A 12,768-nucleotide genomic window follows, 5' to 3' on the forward strand; every position below is an offset into this window, starting at 1 on the left:
GAGAGGGCACAGGCCGGGCTGAGGGACCTCCCCCGCCCCCCGAGTGCACAAATTTTTGTGCACCGGGCCTCTAGTAAACTATAAAAAAAGAGTCAGCATCTGTTACTGCTCAGCTGTCCCTAGATTGGCAAGGTGATTCTTCAGGTCGTGGCTAGACTCAGTCATGTGTCTGTGACCAGCTCAGGATCACGTGAACATCTCTGTTCATCCTAAGCTCTTGCATGTTTGCCCATCTGTACATGGATCTAGGGGGACCTCAGCTAGGCCACAGGGCTCTCCTCCAAATACTTTCTCCTTGTCTCTCAGGCTGACATTCCTTCCTGGGGGTGGCGGGGAGGAGTGCAGGGCTCCTCAGCCTTAGGCTCAGAAATGGCACACCAGTACTTCTGCTCAGTCTGTTCACCCATGTATGTCACCAGGCCACAGATTGAAGAGGAGGAGAGAGGAATCCCACCTTCTCATGGAAGGACCTGCTAAGTCACATTGCAAGAGGTGTGTCAGTACAGGAAGGGAAGACATTGAGGCCGATTCCCGATCAATGTACCTCTCGTAGGGTAGTTTGTAGGCAGTTTCGCAGAAGGGACAAAGCCTATTGTCGGTCTTGTATATAGTAATTGCGGCCGTAGCATAGAGAGGCTCATACTTCTGCCCTAGGAACTCGGGTGTTGTCCTTTGGCTAGAGCAGGGGTGGGCAAACTTTTTGACTCGAGGGCCACAATGGGTTCTTAAACTGGACCGGAGGGCCGGAACAAAAGCATGGATGGAGTGTTTGTGTGAACTAATATAAATTCAAAGTAAACATCATTACATAAAAGGGTACGGTCTTTTTTTTTTTTAGTTTTATTCATTTCAAACGGGCCGGATCCGGCCCGCGGGCCGTAGTTTGCCCACGGCTGGGCTAGAGGGAGCCACATAGGTTTCAAGCCAGCAGGAATGCCTGTGTAAACTTCATTACTTTTTTCCTATAGGTTGTTCTGGGAACAGAGTGAATTCAAGGTGAGAAAAAACAGTGATGGGGGATTCAATGCTATTGCAAAATTCTAGCCTGTGGGGATGATTATGAAGGCCAAACTAAAGCAGTCAGGAGCGTATTCATTCAAGTGTGGCAAACCTGTGCACGGGAATCCCTCACTCACACAGACCCTTCGGAGCCAGGCACTGTGTTAGGTGTTCGAGAAACGTCAGTGAGTATTTCCCTATGTCACAAAGGCTTCTTGGGCCTTGGGAGTAAGGTGAATACATGATCCTCTTTACTCATGAATCCCACTGGTAGGCCTGCAGATAAATAGAGAGGAATAGTAATCCTGTGTTACATAGTGAAGAAATCATGGTTAGTGGTCTGGTGATGTAAAATATGTCTGTTCTAGCTGTTTATTTTTCCAAAATACTTAATTACCAAAGTTTTAATGTATTAAAAGCTGTTATATTGGTTAATAGAAAGAATAATGAAAGAAGAGCCTGAGTAAATTTTGTGATTTTTATGCATCTGTACCTGACCTATTGTAGTGTGTGACTATCAAGGTAATTCAGAAGCTTATGTATTAATTTTAAAATTTACCATATCCCATTTTAGCATATTTAGATCTTTGCTAAATTCAAAAATAGTGTGAGAAAAAAGTATCTGAAAAATATGTTTTCTTCTTTCTTAATCCTCACCCAAGGATATGTTTTTATTGATTTTGTGTGTGTGTGTGTGAGAGAGAGAGAGAGAGAGAGCGAGAGAGAGAGAGCAGTTGCTTTACATACATGCCCTGACCGGGAATGAACCTACATCTTAGGTATGTGCCCTGACCAGGAATCGAACACACAACCTTTTGGAGTACAGGATGACACTCCAGCTAACTGGCCACCTGGCCAGGGCTAAAAAAGGAATTTTATTGTATATGTTAGAATATGTAGGATTAGTGATTAACTTATAGGAGGAATTTAGGAGAAAATACATTAATGTTTATGAGGATTGACCAATTGCAAACAAATGTAAAATATTTAAATTTAGTTTTACCTTTAAAAATCTTTAAAAATAAATATACTGCTTTCAGAAAATACTTGCTGTTCTTAGTAAACGACTGAGAGCAAGTATTCTGTTCCTGCCAAACCCCATTATGATGCATTTAAATACTCAAAGAAAACCTATATAGTTGTTTTCAAGCTTAAATGCAAACCCAGTGTGTTTTGTGTCTTCTTTGAGATCTCTAATAATGGCATAGCCCTGGATATTGTGACTTGTGGAGTAATTTATTGAAGCCTCTTCGGTATTCCCTGCATCTTAGATATGCTGTCTGGGCAATGCTATGTGAGTGTATTTGACTACTTTTCTTAGAAGAATAGTGATTTCTGGAAGTTTGAACATTTTTAACAGAGGTTGATGAACAGCAGAGGCTAGAGATGAGCTGATTTTCCTCCCCTAGCTTAATGAAAATTATAACCTTTTTGAATTTGTAATTGGGACTTAGAGGTTAGGATACATGCATACACCTAGTTTGTATGTAACTCGTTTCTCCTGTCTAGATGATGACCTTCTTAAGAATAGGGCCATATTGTGTTCCTTATAATATAGGTTCTGGCTCATATCAGTGTGTCCAGTGAGTATTATGTATGTTTGTTGTGGTTTATGGTTATTATTTTTTAAATATATTTTTATTGATTTCAGCAAGGAAGGGAGAGAGAGAGAGAGAGAGAGAGAGAGAGAGAAATATCAATGGTGAGAGAGTTGCTAGTAATCATTGATCAGCTGCCTTCTGCACACCCCCTACTGAGGATCGAGCCTGCAACCCATGCATATGTCCTTGACCGGAATCAAACCCGGGACCCTTCAGTTCACAGGCCAACACTCTATCCACTGAGACAAATCAGCGAGGGCTGTGGTTCATGATTATTTAAGTGTCATTTCTTTGGGTAAACCTCAGGAGTTTAGAGCCTGTGCTCAGTCCAGGAAGGGTTCTCCACACAAGGATAAATCTTGATTAACTGAGCCAAACAAGATGAATCTGATTTCCAGGCTTTATTAGTCATGCCTTTGTGAAGCACTGCTAGAGAGTCATTGAAGGAAGCCATTGACGGTAGCTTCCTGGGAGGGGTGGGGGGAATTCTCTTACTCTTAGATACGGGAGAAGAACAGTCTGTCAGTGCTTCTGGGTGTAGGCTGCCATGCTGCCTTTGGAGACCTGGAACAACAGTGGCCACATCAGGGGATCATGAAGTGAGCCTATGTAAGAAGATGAACATACACCTTTCCCTGCTACCCAAAGCAGAGTGTGCCTGTGAAACCTTTCATACGCCCAAATGGTATAAAGCAGTGGTTCTCAACCTTCCTAATGCCGCGACCCTTTAATACAGTTCCTCATGTTGGGGTGACCCCCAATTTCATTGTTACAAATTGAACATAATTAAAGCATAGTGATTAATCACAAAAACAATATGTAATTATATATGTGTTTTCCGATGGTCTTAGGCGACCCCTGTGAAAGGGTCGTTCAGCCTCCAAAGGGGTCGCGACCCACAGGTTGAGAACCGCTGGTATAAAATGAAGGAGCCATTACCATTAATTTATATGGAAAAATTTTTAGCATTCCCAGAGCCAAAAATAACCTACTAAATCATAGCAAATATACTCCATTACTTCCTGTTTTACACTAAACATAAGACCCTTATGGGCTCTTTTAAGTTTTTCTGATACCTCAGGACATATTTTGCTAATGGGTGCACAGACTAACTCAGCATAAAGCACAGATGCTTACAGACACAATACAAAGCTATGGTGGGATGATGCTGAGATGCTGAGGGTGTTTCCCAGGGAAGGAGCTGGCGGTGAGTGCTGCCTCTATGATAACTGGCTGCAAAACAAATGCTGAATGCTATTTTCACTTAAAAAAAATTATTGATTTTTGAGAGGGGGGGTGTGGAGAGGGGAGAGAGAGATATCAATTAACACTTAACTTATGCATTCATTGGTTGATTCTTATATGTGCCCTGACTGGGGATTAAACCTGCAATCTTGGCATATTGGGATGATGTTCTAACCCAGCGGTTCTCAACCTGTGGGTTGCGACCCCTTTGGCGGTCAAACGACCCTTTCACAGGGGTCACCTAAGACCATCCTGCATATCAGATATTTACATTACAATTCATAACAGTAGCAACATTACAGTTATGAAGTATCAACGAAAATAATTTTATGGTTGGGTCACAACATGAGGAACTGTATTTAAAGGGCCAGAAGGTTGAGAACCACTGCGTCTAACCAATTGAGATACCTGGCCAGGCCTCACTTTCACCTTTTTTCTTTTGTTTTGTTAATACTCTCCCAAAGATATTTTTCCATTGATTTTTAGAGAGGGGGGGAGGGGGGGGGGAGAGAGAGAGAGAGAGAGAGAGAGAGAGAGAAAGAGAAAGAAATAGAGAAAAAATGATGTGAGACACATCGATTGGTTGCCTCCTGCATGTGCCCCAACCATGTGAAGATCAAACCTGCAACCCAGGTATGTGCCCTTGACTGGGAATCAAACCTGTAGCCATTTGGTGCACTGGCCGACACTCTAAACCACTGAACCACATGTGGCAGGGCTCACCTTTTTTCATAAAGGTGAAAACTCTTTGGATTTCATTTCCTTTGGTTAGCGAAAACAGCTCCTCACTAATGTAGGTCTTGCATAAAAGTGAAGTGGTGGAACCTGAACTCTCGAAAAGCAGGGCATACCTGTAAAGAGGCCAAACAGCCAGGTGGCAGGAGCAGGGACTTTGGACCCGCTGGATCAGTCCACCCCAGTGGTCTGTGCCAGTCCTCCTTAGCCTGCCTGCAAAGTTCAGCAGAAGGAAAGCCCAGTTAATACTTGGCTGGTAAAAAGGAAGGCGTTCTGTGTATTAGGTAAGTGCTGCTAAGGAACAGATTTGAGTAGTGGCTGTTAGCTGGCACCCCCTTTCTCTCCCACTCAAACAGTCTGGCCCCAGGATAGAAGACTGAGATCTGGTGCAATAAAATGAATGCATTGTTTTCAATCTTCATGAGCTAATAGGTGGTATGGGCAGGTCTGGACTGTTCTTGAGGTCTCCACTGTTTCTATTCCAAGGAGAACAGGAAATAGGGGTGGTTTGAGGGCATCGTCCTGGGTGGATGCATTGTCAGTTATAAAAGCTTACTCCATGATGAGAGCTCAGGCGTGATTGTCCATCAGGGATAAGTGAGTGCTGGGATGGATCCTCCCCCCATGGCTGTCCCATTGGAGAGTAGTTTCTTAGTCTTATTGTTGGCACTGTGGGCCAGATAGTGATTTATTGCACAGGCTGGCATGTGCATTTTAGTATGTTTAGCAGCATTCCTGACCTCTACCCACCAGATGCCAGTAGTTCTCCCCTGTGTGACAACCAAAAATGTGTCCAGAAATAGCCAAATACCCCTTGGGAGGCAGAATCACACCCCCCACCTTGTGAACCGGTGTGGTAGAGATAAGGGATTGCTTCTTACAGGTAGGTGCATTTGTCCTAAGACTCAGGCAGGAGAGCAGGGAAGTTCTACCTACTGTTGTCTTAACTACAGTGAGAAAAACACAGAGAATTCATAAATTCTTCAAATTGGTCTCTTCAACTACACAAAGAATCTCTAGGTTTCAGATAAATTTTGAGCCTAAATATAGTTACTGTTTAAACTCTTCACCCCTAAAGTTCAGCAAACTAAAAAAGTAAAGTTAGAGTCACATCATTAAAAAAAATCCCACCCCAAATGTTAAATAACCACAGATTTAACGAACAGCTTTTAATATGATGATGTAAATTGTCTTCTGAGTGAGGCTTCATTTTGTAGATGTTCATAGGAAAAGCCAGGAATTCACACTTTGTTTGAACCTGGGAACAGTCTACATGGAAAGACAATGCAGATGTGAGCAGAACAATGTCTCAATACAACTGTATGAATGGGGCAAGTTGATTGGTTCCAATTTTATTTTTAAAAGCAAGTATTAACTAAAATATTATGGGCTGGTAAGTATAATAAATGGTTTTTACAAAATGCTTAAATTCTCACCCTGGTCAGTATGGCTCAGTGGTTGTAGTGTCGGACCACACAGGGAAGGGTTCGGGTTCGATTCCCAGTCAAGGGCACATACCTGGGTTGCAGGATCAACCCCTCTCCAGTTGGGACATGTATGGAGGCAACCAGTCCATGTGTCTGTCTCATGTCAATCTCTCTCTCTCTCTCTGTCTCTCTCTCTCTCTCTCTCTCTCTCTCTCTCTCTCTCCCCCCCCCCCTCCTTCCCTTCCACTCTATCTAGAATCAATGGGAAAATATCTCCAGGTGAGAATTAACAAAACAAAAAGACTGAATTATCTCCACATGCCTCTGATTGAAACGTTGGTGTCCATTTGCACACTGGGAAACAGGATCTCCCCACCCCCCACTTTTGTATCCCCAGGGTTTTATATGCAGGCCTCGTGCATGGAAATGTCCTATGTAGTAAATAATAAATGTTTGAATGCTTGTTGCCAATGTATTGACTCCCTGAAACAGACTTCCGTGAAATTTTAAAATCAAATCAAACAAGCATTAAAACATCTTTGAAGTAGTGGAGATTCTGTAGTTCGCAACGTGACAGCTGTGGTCATCCTTCCTCTGTGGTAACCCTCTTCCAGTTACCTCGTCTGTTAATTCAACCTTCAAAGTAAAGATGTCTCTCTATCTTTACTGATATTTCAGGAGGTGGAGCTACTCGCTTCTTCTGCTGCAGCTCATCTCACCAGTCCATTCTCCTCCTCCTCCTTCAGTCCGTTTTCCTCAAAAGGCAGTCAAAGCACATGTCTTTAAAAGTGAACACTTTGAGACACTTATATGTCATTTCCCAGCTTAGAGCCCTTCAGTGCTTCTCTTGTCCTTGGGACATAATCCAAAACCCTTACTCTAACGTTCATGACCCTGAACACGGCCTGCCCTTTGCCTCTCCTCCCTCATCACCCTTAGCTCTCTCCTTTCTCACTTTGCCAAACTTCTGTTTCTTCAGATCCTTTCTCTTGCCATCTTCGTATCTTGGGGTCCTGAAACTGCGGTTGCTCCTGCCTGAAATCTTCTTAACTCCTTCTTTGCTTGGGCAATTCTGATTTAGCTTTCAAGTCTTAGGCTAAGTATCACTTTCTTAGAGAGCAGTGCCCTGGACTTCTTTAATCAGAGTTTACTCCCTGTTACATCTCTTCTTTCTCTCGATACTCTGTTTTCTTTTCAGAGCCCTTCTCACCACTTGCACTTAAGCATTTCTCTGTGCATTTGTTTAAAATCTGCCCTCACTGGATAACGTGCTCTACAAAGTAGACGTCTGTCTGTGTTCTTCTTTGATGTAGGACTCATCTTAGTATTTGTCTAGCACAGTCATGGTGAACCTTTTGAGCTCGGCGTGTCAGCATTTTGAAAAACCCTAACTTATCTCTGGTGCCGTGTCACATATAGAAATTTTTTAATATTTGCAACCATAGTAAAACAAAGACTTATATTTTTGATATTTATTTTATATATTTAAATGCCACTTAACAAAGAAAAATCAACCAAAAAAATGAGTTCGCGTGTCACCTCTGACACGCATGTCATAGGTTCGCCATCACTGGTCTAGCACATAGTACAATTGCAGTAGCTATTTTTGTGAATGAAGCTGAATTCTCCTTGCAAGATGACAATATATTGGGCTAACAATGTAAGTTTATATTACACTGTCCCCATGTTGAGTCTTTAGGCCTGCGCAAGCATTTGCTATTGGAAGACGCTAGGAATGATTTGTTCCTGCTTCCCATAGAATGGCATTTTAGGTAGCATACCATCCAAGAAAACTAGCGACTGGCCAGGTACGTGATGGCTGCTTTCCCTGACAGATAGTAAAACAATGAGTATGAACATGGTTAGGCAGCTTTTCAACCTATCCAGAATGAGGAAAGAAACCCAAGACGGTAAATATAATATTCTTATCTGTTTATTCATTCCTTTAGAGTTTATTCAAATTGTTAAAAACCATGAGTCATTGCTTAGTTGCTTTTTGGCCAATAGGATTTCAGTATGCAGTGCACTAACATAAACTCTTGGATTGGCTTAACTACCTCTGATGTCACAATTCACCCATTAGGAAGTCATAATTTTCTTGAAATCACATTGTGCTAACAACTCTTGTTTCATTGTCAGAAAGGTTATCTACACAAAATAAAAATACTGGAAGGAGCAAGATATCTTTGATCCAGGCGGACCTTTTCCATTAACGTGCTTTAATTATCACCTGTGAACAATTGAAGCTAGCTCTTTTTTTTTTTTACTTTCTTTTATACTTGGCATTTTGTTGTTCATGCGTGTCAGTTCATAGGCAAATGGAGGAATGAGCCTGCTTAGAATTACTCCTTCAACTCATAGTTCTGTTTCATCTCGACTCTTGAGGCTCAGCATCTTCCTCCTGCTTAGCCTCCCTGACGCAAAAGGAAAAGCCATTTGGACAGCCCACCTGAATATAACATTTCAGGTGGGAAACCGCATTATATCCGAACTAGGAGAGAGTGGAGTATTCGGGAATCATTCTCCCCTGGAAAGGGTGGCCGGTGCGGTGGTACTTCCGGAAGGATGGAATCTGAATGCTTGTCATTCTCTGACCAACTTCAGCAGGCCTCAGCCGGAAGACTCTTGGTTGGCCCTCATTGAACGGGGAGGCTGTACTTTTACGCATAAAATCAATGTGGCAGCAGAGAAGGGAGCCAACGGCGTGATCATCTATAACTATCCAGGTACTGGCAACAAAGTATTTCCCATGTCTCACCATGGCACAGGGAATACAGTCGCAGTGATGATAGGCAACTTGAAAGGCCTGGAACTCCTGCACTTGATTCAGAAAGGAGTCTATGTGACGATCGTCATCGAAGTGGGGAGAATGCACATGCCATGGCTGAGCTATTACGTCATGTCTCTGTTCACCTTCCTGGCTCCCACAGTCGCCTACCTTTTCCTGTACTGTGCCTGGAGACCGAGAGCGCCCAATTCTTCCACCAGGAGGCGAAGACAAATAAAGGCAAATGTGAAGAAAGCAATTGCTCAGCTTCCACTGCGGGTGCTCAGAGAAGGGGATAAGGAACTGGATCCCTATGAACACAGTTGTGTTGTTTGCTTTGACACATACAAACCCCAAGATGCAGTACGTATTTTAACTTGCAAACATTTTTTCCACAAGGCGTGCATTGACCCCTGGCTTTTAGCCCGGAGGACGTGCCCCATGTGCAAGTGTGACATTCTGAAAACTTAAGAAACCCAGAGAATTTTCTGAAGATGTAACCAAGTCTTTTCAAAGATTAAAATGAGATGAGTTCTTTTAGCACTGTATGTAGAGAGAAAATTCAACTCCAGCTTCTCTACCCAAGTATCAAAGAGGGTGAAATTTGTGTGTTTTAAAAATAAAACTCCATATTATGCTCACCTATTTGAGCTTGTTGTTTTTCTAAGAAGTTTTAGTTGTTATACATTTTTGCTCTTATTTGCATAAGGACATTAGCATATGTTAAAAGCAAATTAGTCTTTACCTTCAAATTACAATGTCACATTGATGTCACAGAGAGTTAGTCATAATATTTTAAAGCAGTGGTTCTCAACCTTCCTAATGCCGCAACCCTTTAATATAGTTCCTCATGTTGTGGTGACCCCCAATTTCATTGTTACAAATTGAACATAATTAAAGCATAGTGATTAATCACAAAAACAATATGTAATTATATATGTGTTTTCCGATGGTCTTAGGCGACCCCTGTGAAAGGGTCGTTCGACCCCCAGGTTGAGAACCGCTGTTTTAAAGGTTTTCATGTTAATTTTTATACTTTGTTACCATAGTTTCTTTAACATTTGATATCTAATAATATCTCTGCTCAATAAACTTTATTATAGGATTAGATATTGATTTAATGCTCCATTAATTAATTTTATTAATAACCAAAGGATCTGGTTTCCAAAGTTACTAACTGGGTAGGTAGTATCCTATATAATAAAAGGGTAGATGCAAATTGTCTCCTCGACCGGGAGTTGTCCGGGAGTTCAACCAGGGGATGGGACAGGCCGGGGGAAGGGAGGGAGGCCCTGGCTGGCATCTGGCAGCCGCTAGGGACCCTACCAGTGCATGGATTTTGTGCACTGGGCCTCTAATATTCTTAATAATTATTTTAGACTAGAGGCCCAGTGCACGAAATTCGTGCATGGGTTGGTTCCCTAGGCCTGGCCGGTGATCAGAGCTGATTGGGGCCTTCTGGCTGCTGGCCAGGGCCTTCCTTCATTCTGCGCCACCCCCGGTGGTCAGCGCATGTCATAGCGAGCGATCGAACTCCTGGTCTCCCAGTGGAACTCCTGAGGGGACACTATGCATATTAGGGTTTTATATATATAGATGATAGCACTTTTAGTTATGTAACTAAAACTGTTTTAAATTGTTACAGGTCTCATTTAGGGCAGCATTGCAAAAAATCACCTTTGTTTACCAGAGCACTTTAAATCCTACCGTAGTAGGATTCAGCTATGGTCATCAGATTTCCCTTCTAGAAATAAGCTAGTAAATGCTTTTCTTCTCAAAATACTGGTGTCTCTCTTTAATAATGTAGAAAGTGCAGAGTTGAAATTTTCAGTTGCCCTTCTGAATTCTGTCTTTTGCTTTACTTTGCCTTTTACTCTTTTCAAGCATATGAATAAACCCCTGTGTAATCATGAGAGACTGAAAGATTTGGGTTACATTGTTTTGATGAAAATTTCTCTTTATGGACAATATGCTGAACCACTGATGTCCCTCTCAGATGGCACTTTGTGGGTCCACACACTTCATACTAACTATACTGTCTTTTTAAAGAGTGGGCTGTATGGAAGTACAATCAGATTAATGGCCTTTGGTAAAGGAAATTGACCATTATGAGCTGAGCATTTCATGTCAGTAGTCTCTTATTATGCTACTTTTTGCTGGGCACACATGGCCCTTTTCTCCTTCCTCTTTCCTGCCTCAAGTAATCATGCTCTTGATTCACAATTCATAAGAAGTACTAGCATCCATTGTCTTAGTGAGACCCAACCAAAAGTGTCTCTTAGCATCCTGTGCATAGAGGTCAGAGGCATTTATGTTCAAGGTCAAAATCCTTCACTGATTTCCTAGCTGGTGAATAAGAACCACTGAAATATACCCCCCAAAAAGTGTATGGCAGCCCTAGTGACTGCCCATGTTTGTTAGTTCACACTCTTTGGCTTGAATGTCAGATGGTGCCATTGACATAAGTGTAGCTAAAATATAGGCAGAGCTGACAGTGTGTATGTGAGGTCTTCCTCTAGGGATGTTTGTTGATTTTGGCAAACATTTTATTAAAAACATCTGTGGCCTTTAATAGTCACTGCTGTGGTTGTGTTTTTTTAAAAAAATATATTTTATTGATTTTTATCTTTTTTTCTTTTTTTTTTTACAGAGAGGAAGGGAGAGGGAGAGGGATACCGAGTTAGAAACATCAGTAAGAGAGAAACATTGATTCAGCTGCCTCCTGCACGCCCCCTACTGGGAATGTGCCTGCAACCCAGGTACATGCCCTTGACCGGAATCGAACCTGGGACCCTTCAGTCCGCAGGCCAACTCTCTATCGGCTGAGCCAAACCAGTTAGGGCTGTGGTTGGTTTTAAGTGGGGACCTTGAAGCTCTTCTTTTTAAAATCAGTAGTTACACTTTTGTTGACAATGAGTGATACTAAACTAAAACTGTTGTATTTAAACTTTCCTGCACCCTTCCTTTTCTTCCCTCAAAATATTGTTAGATTATTAACAGATGTCAAGGTCTGCAGAGAAATGAGATTCATGTTTCTGTCTTTCCTGTTGTCATTCTATATTTGATCAGTGTTAAGTGTGAGGAAGTGAGGCTGGTGTCATTTAACAGGATACCCTACTTTAAAAAATCAAATCCACACTAAACTTCTGAGGAAGCTTTTAAGTCAATTTAGTACAGTGGTTTACATGATAAGTAAAAAATGTGCATTTTAACCAAATGTGAGTTAAAAATGGTATTACAGAATTCATCATTTTTACCATGTATTTGGCGGCAGTGCTAATTTTAAATTATTTTGTTAAAACTTGCCATTTTGTTGAAAATATTTATTTTGAAGAAAAATTATAGTTATACTAGTGTCCCAGTGCATGGATCTGTGCACATTGAAAGGAAATTAATTAGAAGAAATATTTTAATATCGGTGTTTGCATCTTGCTAATGGAAAGAAAATTGGATTCTACCGAGTCTCCTATCTACCTACTCCAGGACTTCTGTGAGGATCAAATGAGATGAGGCACGGGAAAACACTTCACAAACATTTGATTAAACTGTAAAGTGTTTGCACCTGGCTATAAAGCAAGTGGGGTTCCTGGGCTGAAGAAACTCCAAGGATGCTAGTCACTAGGGAGAGGAAGCCAGGCGTTGCTACGTGATGTCATTACCCGGCGCCCACAGCCACTGTTTCCGGGCTGGGCTGTGGTCCGCATTTTGCACCACGGGGTCTCAGCAGTGCTGATTTGGTGGGGTGTCACTCTGGGGTGGTAGTGGGGCCTGTATCCCACTTGGGGGAAGCTGAATGTTGATTTGTTGGTGCCAGGTCTGTGGTGCCATTTATTTTTAAATAGCCAGTACACATCATGGCAGCTCCTGCGTTGAGTGTTTGCCCCCTGGTGGTCAGTGCGCATCATAGCTACTGGTTGGACAGACTGACACTTAGCTTTTTATATATATATACTAGAGGCCCGGTGCACAAAAATTTGTGCACTCGGGGGGGAGG

The 12,768-nt window shown here is 42.1% G+C and overlaps 2 protein-coding genes across 2 annotated transcripts in view; both read left to right on the plus strand.

Annotated features, from left to right (window-relative positions):
* The window catches only part of RNF133 (ring finger protein 133), a 47,685-nt gene that overhangs the window by 29,517 nt on the left and 5,400 nt on the right, over positions 1–12,768 (plus strand). The gene's annotated exons all lie outside the window — the stretch shown is intronic.
* Positions 8,331–9,392, plus strand: RNF148 (ring finger protein 148). Its single transcript, XM_005878864.2, has one exon. The coding sequence runs from the start codon at positions 8,334–8,336 to the stop codon at positions 9,243–9,245; it is 912 nt and encodes a 303-aa protein (XP_005878926.1). The 5' UTR covers positions 8,331–8,333; the 3' UTR covers positions 9,246–9,392.

Source organism: Myotis brandtii, unplaced genomic scaffold (assembly GCF_000412655.1).
Source record: "Myotis brandtii unplaced genomic scaffold, ASM41265v1 scaffold575, whole genome shotgun sequence".
In the NCBI taxonomy this organism is placed as follows: Eukaryota; Metazoa; Chordata; class Mammalia; order Chiroptera; family Vespertilionidae; genus Myotis; species Myotis brandtii.